This window comes from Grus americana, chromosome 1 (assembly GCF_028858705.1).
Source record: "Grus americana isolate bGruAme1 chromosome 1, bGruAme1.mat, whole genome shotgun sequence".
NCBI lineage: Eukaryota > Metazoa > Chordata > Aves > Gruiformes > Gruidae > Grus > Grus americana.
In genome coordinates this window covers 145,148,316-145,171,457 of record NC_072852.1, presented here as the reverse complement: position 1 = coordinate 145,171,457, position 23,142 = coordinate 145,148,316, and the positions used below count along the sequence as shown (strand labels likewise).

The window sequence follows — 23,142 nt, the reverse complement described above, 5'->3', positions numbered from 1 at the left end:
TCCACAAACTTCAGAAAACACTTGATGTATCTTCTTATTCTGTTTATACAGAACTGCAAAGCTGCTGAAACATACCTGAATTTCTGCAGTAATAGCAGCATTTAGTGCAGACTCTAAGCCTCCATCAGCCATCAAGCTGCCCACCAAGAGGTCAATCATAAATCTACGGCCTGGACTTACATTCATTTCATTTCCTGAAACTAAACATGGAAGAAGTTATTAAAAAACTAGAAATGCAAGCACAAAACGAATAGGTTTAAATCTTAGGACCAACCTGCACTGGGCAAGAGCGCTGAGAGAGCCCTAGCCCGCTCTTCCGCTGTTGGTAGTAACACAGACCATCCACTCTGCAGCACTGCTTGAGCAGCTGATTGCACAGTATTGAGAACACCAGCATTGCTTGCTAATGTTACCACCGTCTGCTTCAGGCTATTGAGCAGTATACCGCCTAAACCTAAGCCAAGGCATTCTGGATCCACCTGATGACTAATGGCAGCATGAAGCTGAAAAGAAGAAACGTAAAAAGAAGGAAAAAAAAAAAAGGCAAATTTTAATTAAGAAGCGATGTGAACTGGGGACTGGGGGGAAGTCAATCCTGGACCAATTGAGCAAGTTCACTGACCAAGATACAAACTTCACCTGTAAATTTGTAAAACTAAAGGCAAATGCTGGCTTGCCCAAACACATACTGAGTTTAAACTAATACTCAAAGATTATAAACTATATTTAACTATATCCCCTACAACTCTGATATTTAATAACCTAAATAATAACCCAAACTGCTTCTACTTTGCTACAGTATGCTAGGAAAAGTAGCACATCTTCAGTGACTGTCAGATACCTTCTAAAGAGGACATTCACTCTTAAAAATGCTATTTAAAGTTCTTAGAAATGCTCAAAATCTCTGAGTGTATGGGCTTATTGAGTATACAAGGCTTAATCCATTTACATTTTATTTTTATAGTTCATTTTTAATGAGATCCAAAAGCTGCTGAGAAGAAAAAAACCCAACCACTAGCTGCCAAATTTCAAAGAGCAGAAAGTGATATTTTTAACTTATTTCACCTTTTAAATCAATAAAAATGTTTTAAAGCACACTAAGTCCACTATTTTCATCCAAGCAATTTACTGAAACAGTTCAATGACTGCTCAATGTGTATGAAATTGAAGGTACCTGAAGCCTTAGAAGGTTTAATGTTGCCACAGCCATACACTCCTTTTCTTGAGGAGGGGGCCAGTCAGAGGAGCCATCCATTCCCTCTGTCACTTGTCTCAGTAAAAGATCTAGCTGCTCAAATGTCATGGGGCAAACATCCACCACAAAAGGCACTCGCAAGCCTATTGACCATTCTGAACACGATGACCAAGCAAAACTCTATAAATGGAAACAATATACAAAGTTCAACAGTTACTTCCCAAATAGAAGATGAAACTGATTAGAGATAAAAGTGTAAAGATAACATCTGCCTTCAACCACTAACAGAAGATATAGAAATAATATCAGCATATCTGTTGAAGAGAACCCTCCACTTGCATCTTTGTAAACTGAAATAAAACCCTACCAATCCCAGAAAAGAACTGTCTTATCACATTTTCCAAAGTGTTGTTATGCCAGTCCATATACCTCACTATCTTTGTTGCAGGAAACATTCTGCTGGACATCTCTTCAATTGCTGTAACAGACTGTTGTGGTTTAGCCCCAGCCAGCAGCTGAGCACCACACAGCCGCTCACTCACTCCCCACTGGTGGGGTGGGGAGAAGAATCAGAAGAAAAAGGTAAAACTCGTGGGTTGGGATAAGGACAGTTTACCAAGGCAGCAAAGGAAGAGGGAAATAACAGTACTTAGAGTATACAGAGCAGGTGATACGCAATGCAATTTGCTCACCCAATAGCCAGACACTCAGCCTGTCCCTCCTCCCCAGCTAGCCCCCATCACACAGTAGGGAATACCCCTTTGATTAGTTTGGGTCAGCTGTCCGGGCTGTGTCCCCTCCCAGCTTCTTGTGAAAATTAACTCTATCCCAGCCAAAAACCAGGACATCGACAAAAACAACCAAAACAGGTAAACAGCTACTTCTCAGAATATCCAACAGAAGGAAAGCTAGTCATCCCTTTTTGGCAGAGGAATTGCACAACATTTGGGTTTTTTTTCCAAGCCTTCATTTATTCAGAATAAGAAATAATAATAAGAAAAGTCACGCAAGCACAGAAAGAGGGACTGAGATTAGCATACAGAACCAGTCTCAGCGAGAGACAAAGACAAATCACAATTAACAATTCAAAACCAAAACTTACTTGAGCAGGCCCACAAGCAATTCCAACAATATGCTTCGTGTCTAATCCTGGGAGAGCTGTGGGCTCTGGTTTGGTGATCCGCAAAGTATCAAAATGTTGACACTGATCATTGCTTCCCCAGCTATGCACTTCACTATCTTCAGTCAGTGCTAAACAATGGGTAGATCCAGCCGCCACATCTATCACTTTTTTCCCTGGTAGGAGAGTCAAATATTGAAAATAAAACTTAAAGATTACAATCATTAGCAGAGAAATATCAGAGGTAAGGAAAACTGCTAATTACAACCACACTTAACTATGAACACATTATGGATGTCAAGAGTCTCACCTTTGCCTTAGTAGTGGATTGGAAGAGTATAGCAAAAGAAAAACCAAGGAAATATTTAAAGATTCTTAAGAGACAGCTTAAGTACAAAAGTTTAAAATTTTAAAAAAATCTTTTATTTTGTATCCCTTCTACTGAGATACTTTCTCAGGCAAGGTTTATTAAAAGATCTCCCCATCTATGAACAGAGACTGCAAAGTTATATTGTAGTCATTAGTTCAGAAGTTACTTTCACTTAGATCACACACCATATATGAACAACGATTTAGGAAAGACAGAGCAATAAAAGAGGTTTCTTCCTCATCTTCCCCTACGAAACCTCAGGTTTCTCACAAATGCAAGAAATAATCTTCACTCTGCTACAAACTAGTCAAAAGTACTGGCACAAACACAATTTTAACAACATTACTTGTTGCCTGTGATTTTCATTTATTCCATTCACATGCCTTAATCTAAGCATATTATATATATTTACTTGCATGACAATACAAAAATAGCATTTCTGTGAACCTAGTAAAAGAAAAGCAGTAAGAATAAGGAGAACATAAGACAAGCAGCATTTAAAGTAGTCCTAACATAGTGGCTCTAAGTCTGCTAGAATTCTAAAGGTGTAAATGCAGAAGTGATGGAAAATATGCACTTAATTTTCAATTCAACCAGCATAAAATATGATGGAGTACGTAGTACCATCATTCTTAAAGTTCAGATCATTAGTGTCTGGTAAAAGGTCCCAACAACAGCAAAAAGAACTTTGGAATATTTCCCGTTCTGATAATTACCTTTCAAGCCATCCAGCAGTTTGGGATATCGAACATGCTCTTCCGTTCCATGCCCAAGTCTCTGATTGTCACCTTTTCCCCAGGTGTAGACCTGGCCGTCTTTGGTTAAAGCAATAGAAAACTGACTCCCGCAGCGTACTTTCACAATGTCCAGATCTTGAAGTTTTTCTATCAATTTGGGAGTCTTGCAACCGTCACTGCCTCCCCTTCCCAGTTTTCCATAATCTCCATCACCCCAAGACCACACTTGGCCTTTAAATCAAGAGAAATAAAGCAAAAAAATATTGCATTGTTTTTTCATGTAAGGTAATTAAGTTATCTGTTTTGACAAGTAAGCTCTTAAAAAAAACTACCTCTGTAATAAACACAATTTTCAAATTATAATTTAAGAATACCAGGTACTAATTAATTCCTGATAGTTCATGAAAATAAGAAGAAAAAGATTTGAAAAGTTTTCATGTTGATAAAACTAAACATAAAAAATGTAACACATACCATGTACTGAAAATTCATCAGTGTACATAAAGTCCTTCTTAAAAACCTATGAAGTATAGGATTTACTGCAAATGAAGCCTGTAGCATGACCTTTAGTTAAAAACTGCCTTCTTTTATTACAAGGTGTTATTTGTCAGAACATGAAAAATCTTTTTCCACGTCAAATGGCCAAATTGTCTGCAAACCCTGTTTTCTTATTTTTCAGTTCTTGTCATTCAACCATTTCACAAAATGAAATTAAAAGTGCCATTGTCTATCATGTTCTTTTGAAATACACTACTAAATCTAAGCCTTGATACAGAAACTTAGAAATAGTCATGTCATTCTGCATCAAATAAAATAATGGTTCAAGACTGGTAAATCCATGCACGTCCAAAAAAAAGTCTTGTTTTACATTCTGATGCATTTACGTCCTCTACTTGCATAAGCTAGTCTCTAAGGTACTCTGATATGCAATGGAAGCATGCAAGAAGGAGACCAAGAGGAAAAAAAAAAAAAATCTACGTTTCCATTTCCTGGATGAGCAAATCTGTCAGCTTTTAAATACTGCACATCACCATAACCAACTATAATTTAAAAGAACAACTTGCTCATAAGAGCTATATGCTTTCTATCTAAGGGATAACTTTGGGGCTTAACATCACACAGTGAAATTCAGTTTTTGAATCTGTCCCACCCTAGGCACCTCGCTCAGGGATGCTGGGAAGCAGGAGTCCAACACAGCCTCTCTCTGGCACTTCCCATAGGTTAACACAGACAACACTCCTACTCAAAATTCTGGCTGTTGTGACAACAGGAGTTATTTGCACTTACATAATAATGCATAAAAGTTAGATGTGTGTGTACATGTATGTGTTACTTTGTATATTATACATTTACATGGGTATTTTAAATATATATATAACACAAATTGAATATATATTTGCATATTCATAATAATTATATTGCATATTATGCATGGAAATATATCTGCACACATTATATGCAAAATGTATAAATGCACATACGTATTTCCCCAAAAGGAATTTCAGCTTCAAATTCTTACAGAATTCAAGCCGCTAGAAATAAGCGTAATACCTGCAGCATAAATATCTTCAGAATGAAAGGAAGAACAGGTAAGCTTAAAGCGTGAAGTTGTATTTTGCTACTAACCGTTTTCGGTAACTGCAAGAGTCTGAGCATCTCCACTGCCACAGGACACATCAATAACTTTGAGTCCTTTCAGCCCCGTGACCAGCATTGGGATGGTCTGATCTTCACTGGAACCTTCAAAACAAAGTAGTTCTGTGAGAAGCAAAGCCAAGAAGGCCTGGTGGGTTCTTTTGTTTGGGTTTTTTTTTGTTTGCTTTTGGGTCTTTTGTTGTGTGGGGGGTGAAGGGGTGGTGGTTTGGTTTTGTTTTCAGATTCGAGCATCATGACTAAACTCCCATATGGTCTCTTAGTTAATCTAATCTGGATTTAACCCATGAGATAGTCTACTTCACAAGGAAAGGGAACAGAGAACAGTGTAGATTTTTCTTCTCCATCCAATCACTGATTTTCACAGCACTCAAATTTAGTGGTTTTGAGACAATCTCTCCCATAATTTTTTCCATTCATGTGAAACCACATATGTTACTCAAATCAGCTTTAGGTAAGTTGGATAAAAGATCATTTGAGACAAGCACTAAACAATTCTTTGATGAACAGCTTTAAGATCTCAAGTAACATACCATGACCAAGCCTGCCATAGTTTCCTCGTCCCCATGTATATAGCTCTCCTTCAGCAGTAATGGCTGCACTATAGGTGCTTCCACATGCAATATGAACAACATGTTTCCCAGCTTGCTTTCCAGATAAAGCAGATATCATCTTTGGTTCCTCCAGAGGGCTATTTAAAGAGAAGGTGACATATTTCACAAAAAGTCATCTGATGAGTAGATAATAAAACGTGTGACATACTTGTCAGAAAACAATTGCTGCAATTCTACCTGCACACCTTATTACTAGTCTAAAGTATCAAGTTATAAATAGAGCTATAAGCCAAAAATTAAATTCAGATTGTTCAAAAACATACAAACCACTGAAGGAATGTCTGATAACTATGATTTCTATTTCCAATTAAATTAATGCAGTTTTTAAAAAAGATTTGTCTACTATAAAGGAAATTACCTTAAGTACTATATCTGAACAACTAATTTCCTGACACTGCTAACCATTGTGTAGTAACTCCCTTGCTTTATAGGGATTGCAGCACTGGGGGAAGACACTTAAATCCTCTAAAATATATTGATGTACACCCCCTACAGAATATCCCTGTAGAAAACTGCTCCTACACAAAAGCAGAACAGTAATGTTATGGTTTAACACAAGGGAAAAAAAGGAATGATATATGCAACATGACTGCATAGGAAATGAGACCCCACTCTAACACCTGAGTCAATGTTTCTAGAGAAAATGCACTGGGGATTCACAAAACCATGAATAAAAGGCCTAATAACAGTGCAACCACTACTACACCTTCTATCTACAAGTATTTCAGAAAGTATTAATACAGAACAGGGAATATTACAGAGAAAACATGCAGGGAGAATACAATTTCTGTTCAGTGACAGAGACAAATGTCAAATGCTGAATGTACTTGTATACGCAACTAAATAGTTTTTACTATGAATTCAGAACACTGGCAAATAAATGTTATCATTATTTTTATTACATACACTGTATCCCCATGGCCTAGTCTTCCACCATCTCCACAACCCCAAGAAAAAACTTCGCCATTTGCTGACAAAGCAAGATAGTGATGCCCATCTGAATGTGCTGCTATCTTCACAATATTTCTGGAAGCTAGACTCTGCACCAGCTGTGGTCCCTGTGAACCAAACAAAAACAATACGCTTAAAAAAACCTGCTTGTATTTTCCATCACTTGCCAATACACAGAGTAACTAGCTAGAGATCTCCTAAGGTTTTATCAAAACTGTACATTCAAATTAATGAAAGTATAAAGGAAAACAGTTCAACAAGGCCAAGTGCAAGGTCCTGCACATGGGTCAGCACAATCCCAAGCACAGCTACAGTCTGGGCGAGGAATGGATTGAGAGCAGCCCTGAGGAGAAGGACTTGGGGGTGTTGATTGATGAGAAGCTCAACATGAGCTGGCAATGCATGCTTGCAGCCCAGAAAGCCAACAATATCCTGGGCTGCATCAAAAGAGGTGTGACCAGCAGGTCGAGGGAGGTGATCCTGCCCCTCTACTGCACTCTTGTGAGACCCCACCTGGAGTACTGCGTCCAGCTCTGGGGGCCCCAGTACAGGAGAGACATGGAGCTGTTGGAGCGAGTCCAGAGGAGGGCCACAAAGCTGATCAGAGGGCTGGAGCACCTCACCTATGAGGACAGGCTGAGAGAGTTGGGGTTGTTCAGCCTGGAGAAGAGAAGGCTCCAGGGAGATCTAATTGCAGCCTTCCAGTACCTGAAGGGGCCTACAGGAAAGATGAAGAGGGGCTGTTTATGAGGGAGTGTAGTGACAGGACAAGGGGTAATGGAGGAGGGTCGATTTAGATTGGATGTTAGAAAGAAATTCTTTACTGTGAGAGTGGTGAGGCACTGGAACAGGTTGCCCAGAGAGGTTGTGGAGGCCCCATCCCTGGAAGTGTTTAAGATCAGGCTGGATGAGGCTTTGGGCAACGTCGTCTAGTGGAGGGTGTCACTGCCCATGGCAGGGGGTTGGAACTAGATGATCTTTGAGGTCCCTTCCAACCCAAACCATTCTATGATTCTATGATTCTAAAAAAAGTCAAATCTATTTGATAAAAAAAACCCAATGCTTTGAAGTTATTTTGTTCCCATTCTTATAAGGTCTTCAGTATATATGAAAATGGTGCTTATCTTACAGGCAATCTCAGTCACAAATGTCTCTGTTGCAATAAAGTTTTGTTTGAGAAACTACACAGTTTGGGCATAGTGTTACATCACTGAAGTAAAATCCATTTCACATCTCCCAATTTCTGCCATTGTTACCAAGGCCAGCGTACCAATGAAAGCAATTATCATTGTATTCACAACCTTTAGCCTGATGGAAATTACAGAAACCAGATGCATTTCATCAAACCAATATAAGAGACCAAACCCACTATTTCTGAAAGGTCAAAAGAACAACATGGAAGCTCACAAAAAACAGCATGTCTCCATCTACTCTTCCAAGATAAATAGTTGAAAGAGCAGACTTATGCTATGAAGTAATACAGAAGAGAACACAATTTTAAAAACATGTAAAAAACCCCCTCTCACCAGAGTATCACTGTTGTACGCTTGTGTATAAACTCGTCCATTCCTAGATAATATTAGAAAACGTTTCTCTGCACAGGCGACCTGCACAACGCCAAGATTGGCAAGTCCTTCACATTGAATTGGACCACTCACATTAGCATAGTATTTCCAACCTATTAAACCCCAAGCAATGACCTCTTGCAGAGATCCCTAGAAAATAAGAAAATTCTGTAAGTACTAATTTTGAAACATGCAATTTAATAAAATGCATATAGCAGATTATCTGTTAAACCTTTATATGCCAAATATACTCAAACCTGTGACAGTCATTACTGCCAGTAGCCAAAAAAGCTTACCTATTAGAAGACAGATAAAAATAAAGACTTGCATGCATCACATTCAGATATCTACAGATATTTATAAGTGTTCAGACATTTTTCAAGTTGGGAAGTTTAACATTTACTTTTTTCTTTCTTTCAGAGTCTTTCTTACGTCAGACTCCAAACATTTATGAAGTCTAGTCTTGAGCATTTACTCTGATGAACACAGGGAACAGCTCAAAATATGGCTGAATTAGCCACAGTGTTGTGATAAGAAAGAATGGTTCACAAACCATTGAATTATACTCCAAGGCTGACAAAGAGTGTTGATGTAATAAAAGACACCAAAATAAGACACATCCGGACAACTCCTGGTTTCCTTGTGAAAATCAAAAGGAAGTTTGAAGAATCTTAGGAGTTGTTTTCCTTCAAAATTGAATTATCAGTTACACTTTTAGGAAGAATATCTTACTACTAGATTTGATGTTGCAAATAGTTACCTTATGAGATGTAGGAGAGCTACACTGTGGAGGCATACATGGGGTGGCTAGACGATCTAAATGGGCCATGATCACTACAGCTGTTTGTCTCAGATCAATCGCTAGCTCATTGTCCTGTGGTAAAGTCAGATACCTTAGAAAACTTTCATTTGGACTCAGAGGGTAAGTCAGGAGCTAGAAAACAAAAAAGACCAGTTAGAAGAATATTCAAGGTACTTCTATGCCATTACACATACAGATACTCAGCATGTCTAAAATATATTGTGTATCTGCACAAGTTTAAGAGAAAACAAATTAATTCTGCACATCCTTTTTCTTACAGTACAGAAAAATTCCAAACACACACGTTAAGAAAATATAGTCAGATTGTGAATGTAATAGGTACAAGCATAATAAAACTGATTTACTATGTTTTATCAACCTCAATAATATTCACTTAGTTCAATTAACTTCAAATACAACTAAATAAAAACAATCCAAATATGCAGAAAAATTAAATGGCCACATACGTCTCTAAGTTAAATATCACAAAATCATTACCTCTGGAATGCAATGCTCACCTCCAACCATACTATGACATTCCTCCTCCTACCTCAAGAAACTCAAATGTATGCATGAAAACCAAACAACAGTGGTGTATATACATCTTACATGGAAAACACTACTGCCAAAGTAAATCTAAATTTTGTTTGGATAATTTTATAATTATTTTAGCCAGCCAAAGGAAATTTGATACCGACATAACGCCCCTTTCAAATAATCCAAGGGTAAGTACCTGAATCTCTTCTTCAGTATTGGGCACGTCTTTATTACATACTATACTCTGAAATCTTTGTAGCAAAGGTAGAAGGGGTGCACTTGTTCCCTGTGCAGATCGCTCATTATCTGTTTCCCTCGTTCCATTATCCCAAAGTTGAAGCAACAACATAACTGCAGACAACATTTGGCTGAAAGAGGAAGTTTACATCTTCAATTAATAAGCATTCCTAAAGATATTATTTTCGGTTATCCATACAATTCACTGTCTACATTTTGAAGTTTAGCAATATCAGATGTCATGGCTTTCCCTTTTAAGCAAGTTATCAAAATATCAAAAATGGATTTTGCAATCTAGCTAACATAAGAACTTGATCGCCACTGCATTAGAGAAAATGTTCACATGCTTTCAACCACAATTATTACATTAAACCCAAACCCATGAAAACTGGAGAGAGGTGCTGCTCAGGCCATTCCAACAGACAGCAATGGTTAATACTCAGAGCGCTCATGCTTCTCACCTTAGTGTACCCCTCTGCACTGCCAGTTCTAGCAATATGGCAAGTGCCAAGTGCTGGTCTTGCAACGGAATGTTTCCTGGCCCTTTGGTACTGGGAGCTCCATGCACATCTCTATTAAATAAAGTCAAACGATATACATTAACTAAGAATTAATTGAAAACAATACATATTTGCTTACCAAAAGCATCTACAAAACACCAAAACCAACTAAATTTACAGAAAAATATAAAATTAGTGATGAAAGCAGCTAGGAAGACAAGCTGACACATTCTACGCAAGATTAATTTTTAGAGTAACAGGTAGGCTTTAAAATTGCCCCAAGCTTCACTATCTGCTCTATAGCTCTATTAAATATGTTAAGAACATGAAAATTTCACAGGTGAAATTCAAATATTCTTTATGATATTCACCATAAGGAAGTAGTTCCAGTATTCAAAAGACAATTAATTTCTGGTAACAATTGTAAAAGGGTAACTTTAAGTCTTCTTAAATAACAGGAAAAAGCAGGGGAGTGGTCCAAGTCCAGTATGAGTGTATTTTCCTTCATATGCACAGAAGTCTGCATTATTTTACTATACTAGAAAGGCATAATTAAGTGTACACATATATTGTATTACCAAAGCACTCTTCATGTGGATACGGTTTACATTAGTGAAACACTGTTTTTCAGGTAAGTCTACATGCAGTGATTCAGAATACCCAAATTCAGCTTTTTCTTAAAAGATTAAAGGAATTAAATTAAATTTAAAGAGCATTATTTCAACAGTTCACGTATCTTTTGCTTGCTTGTATAGCAACATTCTGAAAGGAAAACAATCTTATTAATTTTCCATAAACTATTCTGTTTATACTACGAGCTGCTAAGAGATACAAGTTTGCCATTTAACAGTTACTTCTGCAATGCTCAGAAAAAGAAACTTACCCAGTCACAACAGACCTTAGGAATTTAGTAGCTCTTTCCACCACTTCCAGCCATACAGAAGATACAGTCCCTTCATCAAAAAGGGACGCCTCTGGCAGAGCTCGTAGTGCATCAAGTGATTCCTGTAACAATTCACTGCATAGGTCTGCATCTTCACCTAAGGAACACAGCAGTACTAGTTACACTCCCATCTTTACAAAAGTTATACAAATTTTTGTATACAAACCTCAAGCTTACAAGTTACTTAATAATACCTACAAAGTTCTTGATTTTCACATGAACATTTTGACTACAAGACTTCTGAAGAACTATCTGCTTCATGAAAAATACATTCAGAAAGGTGACAACTCTTAAACTACCTCGTCCCTCTATGCATCTGCTGAGCAAATCAAAACGAGGGCTGGCTGGATAGAGGGAGCCAAACAGCTGCCACCTGAACAAAGAGCACAGACTGAGACAAACAGGTACGTTAAGGTGGCACAGATGACAATACTGCTCTGTCAAAGTTCTGAGTGCCAACCTTTGCAATTTGACAATCACTGACAAGTATACAAACTAACCACAAGTTTCATACTGCTGCTCCAAGCTCCTTTTCCAAGCTACTACTGTTGTGTAGTAACACAATGCATTGATCCTGCCTGAAGTCTCACTTTTCTGAAATCTGGCATCAAAAATATGTTCTCTTCCTGAAATCCCAATTTGCCTTCATAAGCATAAAAGCATCGCAGCACAGCACAGCATGGGTAGTGGCTTGGATGGCGTGGATCAGCAACAGTATTGTTAGGCATAATACCACATAAACATAAAACACAATTATGCAAATCTAACACTTATAAATGTACAGATCTACGCAAATATTTAATACACACACACGCTTTAATGAATCATCTGTCTTCTAATCAAAAATACATGCAATATGCTACAGAGTAGACCTACCTGACCTCCAGGCTCTACGAAGGAATGCAAATGCAAATGAAAGTGCTGCTCGGGATCCAACTCGTGCAAGTCCTTCTACACCTTTGCCTACAGGTCTTGGGCTAAATAAAATTAGATATGCATTGTCTTGATATAATTTATATAATAAGTATTTAAATTTGTAATTATTTGTGTAATTTGTATATTTGACAATTTTATAATTTAGCTATATGCACACGTATATAATTATACAATTTTTGTTTGTAAAGAATTGTAATTGTCTCTTGAGAATGAAGGTGATAAACATCAAAATGTCAACAACCAAAATTCAACTTCAGCTGCTTTAAACAACCAATTCAACCCCCAACATCAAAAAGCTTCACAGAGAAATAATAAACTAGACTGGCATAATTGACTGCCATCAGAAAGGCACCTAGTTACTCAGAGTGAAATTATGATGGTGTATTCAAAATACACAGATGTAAGGTATTTCATGTAGTCATTATTTGCTCAGGAAGTTTATACTTCTAATTAATTTGGGCTGCAAAAACTATGCTTTTAGGCTTATTTTTAATGAATCTTCAATAACTCATAATGAATTCCATTGATTTTGTCATTTCTTATCTTTCCATTTAAGTGTCAATGTTATGAATCTCTCTTTGCAGCTTCTGTATTGGTGTGCGTAAGGTAGAGAGACAGCTTGAACTTTTGTTAATACCCACTGGACTCACATACATTTCTGTTAACTTTTCCTTTTATGCAAACAATCACATTAAGTAGGCTTTCCTTTGTACTTAACAACAGGAGATTCCCTACTGCTTTCTCTCAGAAAGACACCAACAATTCTGTTTTCTTTCTAATCTCACATCAAAAAGACGGACTTAGGACTTTTTCAAGAGAGAAAAAAAATTTAAACTGGCACTTCTAGCAGTCTAATAACTTGAATATACCAGTGCTCTTTTTAATGAGAACTGAAAAAAAATTCAGAGAAGAGACTATTCAGAGAAAGATATCATTAACTAGTCATGATATCTACTTATTGTCTCCTTTCATTTTTGAAGCTACAGACAATCTAACATAAAAATTTCCCTAGCTGAATTGCTTGCTCTGTCAGACAGCAACCTTGTTCAGCTACTGAATAGCTTCTTTATTGCCTCATCTGATAGATTTTTCTATTTTTAGGTCAATAATCTATCTAGACATGGAAAGTAATCAGTCAATTTCTTATTCAGCTAGTTCTCTGGGAACAGTTTCATGTAAAATGTACTATGACAGCATTTCTCACCCAAGCTAAGGAAAACTATGTTTAACTTTTATATATTTATATTTTTAAGTTTGTTAGGTGCCTTAACTGAGCAAATATTGACAAAAACTATATTAATGTTATTAGAACTATATAACCTCCACCAGCATCATTTCTGAAATAGGTTTCTCTATACTTTGTAGCCGAGTAGAACAAAAGGACTATCTCAATAAAAGTATACTTATAGCTCAAAGAATAATATTTACGGCAATGTATTACAATAAAAACCCACCTGTATGAACAGAGACAGTATAACCAAGCATCAGTCAAGGAAGAAAACTGCGTGGCAGATAACACCATGTAAAACCATCTTAAGAAATAAGAGTTTCTTTTTACTGCTAATGTTTCATGAGGAGGAAGAAATCAGATTAAGCTCTCACACATAGGTTGATAACCTTTCTCTGCCTTTCCTAATGTATTAACTTGTTCATGGATGTATCGTTACCTTTTCTTATCCACAGCAGGCAGAGGAATACTACTGCTTTTCCACTTAACTTTGACATTCTCCTGAAGAACTGTTCTGTTCAATGCAATGAAATATCGTTCCAGGATAACCAGCCTCTGCTTTAGCCTCATAGCTGAAAGAGCTGTTGTAGCAGTTTGTGTGGCCAGAGTTTGCTGTTCTTTCACTAGTACATGAAGGCACTCCTTCAATTCATTCACGTCTGAGAATCAGAGAAAGAGATCACTTTATGGGTGTTCATCTTTGTTATATACAGTATTCAGAAAAATCAAGACAAATTGAAAACTGTGAACTGAAGTCTGAACCTTAAAACACAGCAAAACTTTGCATTTCCATACATAATGTGCACATTTCTAAGCCACAGTATTACATAATCACAATTGTACTTAACAGGTGTTGAGACAAAGGTTGTCATTAAAAATGGTTTTGTGTGAATACATCTGAACCTTCATAGTTCATGTCTGAAATTAAGACATCATAGGAAATATTTACGTTTTTCAAAAAAAGAAGTTAGACAGCAAATTCTTATCATCATCAGACCTCAGAGTCAGACTTCTCTCAAGTGCAGGCAACAACCTCGCAACTCCCCTCAAGGATATGCTTTCATTTTGCACTGATACGCAGTATCTTAACTTTCTCAGAAATTATAAAACTACTCTCAGAAGCTCTGGAGTCACTGCCAAGTGCTGCTAATAAATAGCGTGAGAAATTTAAGATGTTTGCAAGTACTATTAGCAAATAAAAGATCTGACTTATGCATCAACACTACAGAATTAATTCTTCACTAATCAGAAAAAGCAGTCAACAGCCCAAAGTGCTAGTAATCTAATAACAGATGCTAACAAGTACAGTATCAACAGCAACAAAAAAAACCCATATAAAAAAAAAATTGGAAATTGTGTACTTTTACATTCTCTGTAGCTTTAATTCCTAGGCCAAAAAACAATGAAGTGCATTCTTAGAAGGGTTCTTCTCTGTCCCTTTATTAACATTCTGATCACCAGGCCACCCCACTTTGCTTTCCACTGAATCACTGTACTTGTCCCTAAGCCAACCACATTTGTTGCCTGGCTGCTACACAGAAGTACTTTTGTTTTAACTGACACTGGACTAAGCACTAAGAAAAAAACATATGTCTGCATATATGTTACAATGTTTGTGAGAAGATGGACACAACCTTAAAAAAAACAACAACAAAAAAAAAAACCAAAACCCCCACACAAAACCAACACATTTTTTTGAACACCTGCCTCCAAGCTACAGAAATTTAGACACACTTATGGCAGTCGCTAGAGTTGAGAATTTTATCTAATGAGGCATAACATTTTCTTGCAACTGTATAAAGTATTTCAAAGTTTTATGCCCACTCTGCAATGCATCTTTGTGTACCCAACAGAGAATTCAAGTGGCCTTCTCTGTCACCAGATCACATTGCACAATCACGTACGGTTTGTCATCAGCCATCACCCCAGCCTGTTTTCAACATTGCAACTCACATTTCACCATTTCATAACGTGTTAGATTCCTCCCCCTGAGGCAATTTACATCCTTCCACCTGACTATGAGGAACAGCTTATTTTTTCAATGAGTAAGAATAGATTAGAAAGAGTTCCTTGCAGCCTAGACCTTAAAAAAAAAAAAAAGACAAAAGCAATAGCAGCTATTATACACATCATACCTTGACTCAAACAAGAAATATGACAAAATCAACAAGAAATACAACAAAAAAGCCACACTGTCCTTAATATTAGCCCTACAAAATTCCCCAAAGAACTCCACAGCACAGTTGAAAATCAACAGGTTACATACATACAGCTACTTCAGATCACAATGTAAAGTAACACATAAATAAAACAGACGCCTGCCAAAGGCATGTTTGATTTGTTTGGTTTGGCTTTCACAATGCCCCTTAACATTATGGCCATATAGAAGTGTACTCTGAAGGTTTAATGGATGACTGTATCGGCATCCAGTCTGAAGCTCCAGTATACTTCTAGGTTGATCCAACTAAATTTTTATTTTGTTAAATACCACAATTTTGAGGGAGAAATGTCAGTTGTGAAGTGTTAGCATTACTCAGAACACCAAAGTGAAAACTTCTACAAAATATAAACTACATGTTCTGAGGCTGCTGCTGTTTTCCTCGGTGTGCCTTAACCTTCATTTTGTAAGCAAAAACAGAATAAAACCTCTTGCAGCACACGGCTTCCTAACAGAACATGGTTAATACTGACATGCCATTTTCATGATCCCTCTAAACAAACCATCAGAAGAGATAAAAATCAGGTGTTTTTTCCCTTTCCTTCTTTAACACTAAAACCCTAAATACCACCAGGATACAACAATAAAGTAAGAAATGACCATAGTCTCAGCTTCACAAAGAGGCTTTTCTTAACATTGTTCTTTTCTGGCAACTGACTTCATTTTGCTGATTCATTCCCCACATTGTGGTCTCATGTATCTATAAGAAAAGTAAAGAAATAGTCCATGAAGAAAAAACAAGGCACTTTAATTGATGTTTATGTTTGAGGAAAAGAGAGTCTATGGTGCTACGGAAATCAAGTGCCAGACTCAGCAGAGTCTATAAAGTAATACAGACCTACAGCATTTATCATTCCTTCCTGGCTGGCAAGTTAGCTAAACGTAGACATCCTCTAAAATTATTTCTGAGAGTTGAAGAATTAGATGAAAAAGCCCTTAATTTCAAAATAACATGCTTATTAAACATATGTCATGGGGACTGCTGGAAGGAAATGCTTAGGACAGGCAGCAACAACCCACAACCCTCCAGCAATTACTTTGCAAGGAAGTTTCCCTAAAAGCCTACAAGTGCATACCTTTCCAACCACTTGCAATCAACCATAGAACTGCTGTTATCAGCATTCCAGCCATTCTGATGCAACGGGTGATACAAACTACCGTATGAATTCTGAATGCATAAAAACCAGAATCCTACGGAAGCATATACAATGTATGCACATCATGCAATACCAGTTTTAAAGCTGTATTGTATACACACACAATATTGTGTCTGTACAGAGAAAAAAATAATAGTTTCAAGGCAGCACCTATGAAATTAGTGATTCAGCAATACATGCTGAGCATAACCTGTAAGATACTCAGCATCCTACTCAATGATCTGATAGGACAACTGGCTCATTTGACAAAAAAAATTAACATTACTGTAGTTTTTAAATACCTCAAAGGTTCAATTCTGTCTTAATACAAAAACAGTCCATAGTTCCATGGACTGTGCAATGTTTCACAAAACAAAACCTCACAATAGTGCTTTCTAAAGTAAGGGATTTTAAAAACAAGTTTTTTTGCTTTCCTGTCAATGAAGTCAAAATAAAACAAAGTCAAATTAAGACAATACAAAAGCTAGAAAAGGAATCAACTAAAATTCTGTCTTTACTTTTTATGAAGAAAAAAGGCCTGAAAGAATTCAATTTTCATGTGATTAGCTCTAAAAATCACAGTGTCTTTATATTCAGAAACCAGTAATATGAAGAACAGTTCAGTTACAATATACTATTTTCATATACTTAAACGCTGCATGCAAAACTATTTTTTTCTAATGGAAAATATGATTTAGACTCACCAAGATTCCAACCATATAAAAAAAAACCTTCATGAAGCCCAAACTTAAGTTTACCAAATTTAGTTGTAATAAAATTATTTTCTTCCTTCCTTCTCACCTCGCCTTCACAATCTTAAATAGCTACAATTTTAGGAAGGCTTTATACCAAAATTAAATAATTCCACTAAAATATTTTATATATACTTCTTTAGTATTTCAAGAACGCAAAAGGAAGTTCACACACAAAGTGTATTAAAGGCTGGAACAGGTTATAGTAGTCCTATAACTCAGACATCTCAAAATTGAACCAAGCATTGTCTTGTTTTACTAAAAGTAACACTATTTTTAAGTGAGATATATCTACACACTTCCTCACTTTAAATCTTCTCTTATTCCATAAGTAAATTTATCTTCACAAAAAATTCAGTTCATTTTTAGAAAGTTTTAAATATATCTGGGAATCCACCCGGTGAACTTGATTTCAATAAACCCTCAAGTCCGAGCAACACTTATTACCAATGAACGAAATAGACTAATGAGAGAATAGCTTATTTATAGTAACGATTCAAATTTCATCTGAGAAGGTTACAGGGAACTCTTTAAACAAAACTGTTCATATGCCACTACACCAGCCCTTGATGCTAACCATCCCTTGCAATGCTTTGCTTTGTCAGTTATTTATGAAGGGTGGAGACACACTATTTGCCTAATCCACACCTATAACGTAGGAGTTAAACTCATACCACACAAGTTTAAATTCTCAAGCTACCATTAGCAGAATACTTGTTAACTAACAACTACAGTCAGACATGTTTCTGGCTGCAGTGGACATAGATAAGGGTTTTACCATCTTCTGTTAAAATTTATCACATCCCTCTCTCCCCTGAGCAACTAACATAACTACATGTCTTCACTTCTTAATTCCTCCTGCCAGAAGTTCTCTGCATTAGAAGGAAAAATACCGGTAGTGTTTAACCCAGATCGTTTGGCAGAACAGAGTTAAGAAGTGACATGTTATTTAGGTATGCCAGCAAAACTGGGGGGGAATGCAAAACAAGCAACTGAAGACAGTAACATCTTCAACCATCTCAGGCACAGGCAGAACACTAACCAGACATGACTGAGGTGCTGGTTTAGCAGCTAAAAAAAAAAAAAAAATTAAAATAAATGGTTTCTTAACACTTACTTTATTAGCTCTTGTAAGGAAAATCACAGGCTTCTAACTGGTAAATTAAGAACCTTAAAAATGCCAATATCAAACTGAAAAGTTTCAAGCACTTTGGTTGAATCACAAGCTTTAGTAAAGGCAAATATAGATGTTACAGTGCGGAGAGAATTCAGACCTAAAAACTCAAAATACATATAACACAGAATTTGGCAAGAATCTACTGTTATAATGAGCTCACGTTCCTGTCAGCAGCAGAACTAATATGCTCCAATTTCCTAGAGATTTTTATATTTTGTCTTCTCTTTCCTCTTCCACTACATGCTATTTCCACAGGTCAAGCAGCAAATAGAGGATGCAGTTGGTTTGGCTTCACAGGCATCTAACGGCCCTGCAAGCTATTACCACAGAATGAGTGGAAAGACAAAAATGCAATCACATACACATAATTTCCTTCAGAAACAAAGCTACACATGCTCCCAAAATTATTTTATACCAACAAAGAATATAATTCCTAAAGGGCACTTAGCTTTTAGCTTCCTTCTCTCTGTTCCCCTATTCAAGATGACCATCAGCAGACCTCATCTTATTAGCATTCAGCAAGAGAAATAATGAATAGTTGCATCCACATTCAGAATGCATCTCATTATGTGACTGGGAGCTTAATTTTCAAAGTTTTCTATTGTGAGCAAAACTTGTTTAAACTGATGCTCAATTACTCATGCACAGAAGAAAATAGCAAGAACTGAGCCTCGTGTGTGTGCACATGCATGTGTAAAAATATACATACATACACACGCATATACCTCTTAAGAGCAAACAAACAGATACTTGGAGCTGGACAACAGCTTTCAAGATGGGGGGGAAGTTGTGTGGTGTGTGGGGGAGGTGAGTCAAAATCTGTTCCAAGCGGCAAGAAAGTAAAACTAGGGATGGAGTTCTGAGAAGAGAAATGTAAAACAGAAGAGGTCAAATTTCATCCTGTGACTGAACCATTTTTATCAGCATTTCTAAATCTAAACTTAAAAGTAATGATCAAGAAATTTTATTAAAGTAGATAGTGTCAGTATACAGAAGGTTAAAAGAGTTCTTTCAATGCCATGACTGCTTTTACTTACTTTTGTACACAGTACAAATTTAGATTTAATTGTGTAACTAATAGCCCTTACAGGATGATATTTCTGCATGTCTCCTCTCTCACAAAGCAAACACAGAAAGACTCTATTGCTGTTGGTAGTGATATGTATCTCAACAATATCTCACTGAATTCACATGGGTAATTTTAACCGGCCCCCTTAGGTATTGCCTCTAAAGCATTTCTTAGTGCAATTAGCTATACTAACGATACCAGAAAAATAAGATGCAGCACTGTCTGTAAACAAGCTCTCACTCATACATGAGGAAGCCCCAGAAGTGTTACGTCATGACACTGATTTATCAGCATAATAGCTCTATTCACTGCTAATATAAACCAAACCTGACTACACAAGAAAATCATATTCCCACTTCAACTGTACACTGCTTATTCATTTAAGTATATTTGCATTAAGATTATTTCCTCATTTAATCTTTTGTCCTAAAGAGGAAATAGAACAGTAGCATTCCTACTGAAACTTGCAAGTAGAAAGTAGCATTTTCTAGTCAGACAGCAATTAAGTAACTTTGTAAGTATGCAATATTTAGTATCTTAAACATACGAAATGAGATCACAGTGAATTTGAATCATAATCTATTTAACAGTTTTTAAAGTTAATTTTTTTTTCACACATAGTTGTTGCAGCAGGGTTTTTTTTCCAAGAAATAAATATTACCTGACCTCAAGTGGTATTAAATAAATACTCAACTATACCCACAGTCAAAGTGAGCTGGCTCTACAGTTTTAAGCTTTGAGAAAGGGAAAAAGCACTGGCTAAGTCTAAGACAAAAAAAAATCCAATGCCAAAAAACAACAACAAAAAACCACATAAAAAACCAAAACACAACAACAAGGAAAAGAAACAGCATTCATCTTAAGGGAAAGCCGCACTTTTGGATGGAAGTTGAAAATACTCAAGTCTCTGATTTTATATCTTCAAAGACATGGTGTATTGAAGACGTTTCTAAACACCCAATATTGATATATGATAGAGATACATATGGAATGCATCAAGGAATATGAATAAACAGCCAGTACACATTTAGGAGCAACGACAACAACAGCCAAGTCCCACAGAAACCTGTGTAAATTCCTCTGCTGTTCCATACATGCATAAATTGTGTGGAAATGGAGACAAATATTTAGGTCATTAAGTCTGTTGGTACTACATTAATAAAGATGACAGCCAACTGCAAAAATATGCAGGCAATTAAGGAAGTGAGCAATAAAACTGTAGATGTACACTGATGAGCAAGGGAAACAAAATCCCAGTTTTCACTGTTAAAGGGGCTCCAAACTACCTTCCACTCAGGAATGAGATCTTAGCACTACAGCAGGGTAGATCCAAGAAGTTGATCCATTGTACAACAGCAGCAGGAAAAACAGGGTATCAAGACAGAACGAAAACCAGAGATCATTATGCCACTTCATGAAACCCAAGAGGTACCCATAGCTGAAGTACTATATACAGTTCCCTACCCACCTTCCCTGACATAAAAATATAGGAGGAAAAAAAAAAAAAACGGAAGAAGTGTTTGGAATAGCTTCTGTACACAAAGAAGTTGCATGAAATAAGATCTTCAGTGAGGGAAAGGTACAACTGGGGGATGATTATGACAGAATTCTTAAAACACAAAAAACCCACCCCACCAGTGTTGGGGAAGACAAGTAAAGAACGATCACTCACTGATTCTTTCAGTATAAGAACAACAGGGCCTTACGTGAAACCAACAGATGCCAAAATCAAGTCAAGGACTAGGAGGAGGTAATATTCACATGATAAACTTTTGAATTACAAAGCTCCTTGCTACATATAGCTTTGGATGCTAAAAGTTCAGAATGCTCAAAAGGGACTAGACAAATTAATGGAAAAAATCATCATCAAAAATATTAAAGCCTATTAAGTTATACCATGCACACATATGCTCCAGCAAAAGGGGGGCGGGGGGGAGCCAAACACACATCCACATTCCCCCATACCACCACCTCTGACTCAAAGTCTGTAAGCTACAGATAATGTATCATAAACATGGGACTTAATTATTCATTTGGCTACTGCTATTTATATTGCTGCAGTCAGGACATCAAACTAGACTGTCCTCTGGTTTGACTCAATATAGACAACCTTAAGCATATCATGGCTAAGGAAAAGAAGCCCAAGAAAATTAAATACTGCTATATTTTCTGTATGTTTTGAACAACTGCTTCAAAGGGTTTCTTCTTTTTCTCCCCATATCCAGGGCTACACACCCAGACTTTTCTCTAGATCACGTAAGATGCTAAAAACCAAATACTTTCTGAAAATTGATGAAAGTAGTAAAACAAGATTTTTAGGAAGAATCAGAAGAACTGGTTAATGAACACACAACCTGGTAGGAATAGGATAGGGAGAAGATGTTTTAAAGAAGCACTCATGTCAAAAATGAGTCTTGAATAGTTCAACACTGACACCATTTAAGAGCTGAATATGAAATGGATGAACACTACAATTCAAGAAAGAAGGAAAAACACCTTAAAGTCTAATAATGACTTACCACAAATTAATTATTATCTTAGGCATTTTTACAGTACTTGGCATAATAAGACCATTCCAAAAAAAAGCTATGACCTCTTTGCCCTGTTCTGGCAGAACAGTGATCTCAGCATAAATTAGAACTAGGGAAAGCATTTTGCTTCTCTGAACTTGTGCCAGGATGACAGAACAAGAGGAGTACTGGGGGGGGGGCGGGGGAGGGGGGAGACAGCAACAAAAAGTACTGCCTCTCAATGCGTTTTATGAACATGAGGGTTTGTGTGCTCTCAAAGTCTCTCAGCCCTCATGGGGGAAGGATGTCACAAGGCCCACTGACCTGGATTAGCCTGCTGAAGTTCAATAGCATGATCCTCCACACTTCTTGGCAAAATAAGATTGTATTACAGCACTTCTAAAACATAGATACACACTGTCTAATGTCTAGATACTATTTTCATAATATAAGACTGTAAATCATTTGACTCAGTAGAAATAATAGTTCAGGGTATTGACCTGAAACACTGACTTCAAATGCCTCTTCAGTTCTTTTTGTAAAGTAACTCCAAGCTCCCATGTCCAAATTATACCTTACTTGTAAAGGAATAAAACATAAATGAAAACATAGTAAGTTTTTAATTCTTTCTTTATCAGCAACAATATGTTTAAGAAACAACTCTCCTTTTCAAAAGTTCCTTCATGCTTTTGACAGGTACATTTTATTTTTATGAAGGATGACAGAAGAAAAGCTTAAAACAGTTTTCCTCATTTTATGAAACACACAAATTATCAAAATTGAAATGATTCTCTGGATTTTTTCAAAATTAATTACCAAGCCACAAAATCTAGGATGGCTCAAAAGGCAGATGTTAGCTATATTTCTGACAAATACAAAAGTTACCTACAAT

General features: G+C 36.7%; 1 protein-coding gene across 6 annotated transcripts in view; it reads right to left on the bottom strand.

Annotated features, from left to right (window-relative positions):
- The window catches only part of HERC2 (HECT and RLD domain containing E3 ubiquitin protein ligase 2), a 115,172-nt gene that overhangs the window by 72,067 nt on the left and 19,963 nt on the right, over positions 1 to 23,142 (bottom strand). For 3 of the 6 annotated variants that reach the window (XM_054813830.1, XM_054813834.1, XM_054813831.1), the window contains exons 5-19: positions 13,828 to 14,047; positions 12,101 to 12,201; positions 11,165 to 11,321; positions 10,243 to 10,353; positions 9,741 to 9,912; positions 8,966 to 9,139; positions 8,167 to 8,355; positions 6,596 to 6,747; positions 5,609 to 5,766; positions 5,049 to 5,162; positions 3,402 to 3,653; positions 2,298 to 2,491; positions 1,175 to 1,375; positions 275 to 503; positions 76 to 200 (exon numbers count right to left, since the gene is read on the bottom strand). In XM_054813830.1, the coding sequence (XP_054669805.1) occupies positions 76 to 200; positions 275 to 503; positions 1,175 to 1,375; positions 2,298 to 2,491; positions 3,402 to 3,653; positions 5,049 to 5,162; positions 5,609 to 5,766; positions 6,596 to 6,747; positions 8,167 to 8,355; positions 8,966 to 9,139; positions 9,741 to 9,912; positions 10,243 to 10,353; positions 11,165 to 11,321; positions 12,101 to 12,201; positions 13,828 to 14,047 (2,549 nt within the window). Of the gene's footprint in view, positions 1 to 75; positions 201 to 274; positions 504 to 1,174; positions 1,376 to 2,297; positions 2,492 to 3,401; positions 3,654 to 5,048; positions 5,163 to 5,608; positions 5,767 to 6,595; positions 6,748 to 8,166; positions 8,356 to 8,965; positions 9,140 to 9,740; positions 9,913 to 10,242; positions 10,354 to 11,164; positions 11,322 to 12,100; positions 12,202 to 13,827; positions 14,048 to 15,341; positions 15,467 to 23,142 lie in introns of those variants that run through there. The other 3 variants (XM_054813833.1, XM_054813832.1, XM_054813835.1) reach the window with 2 other exon arrangements.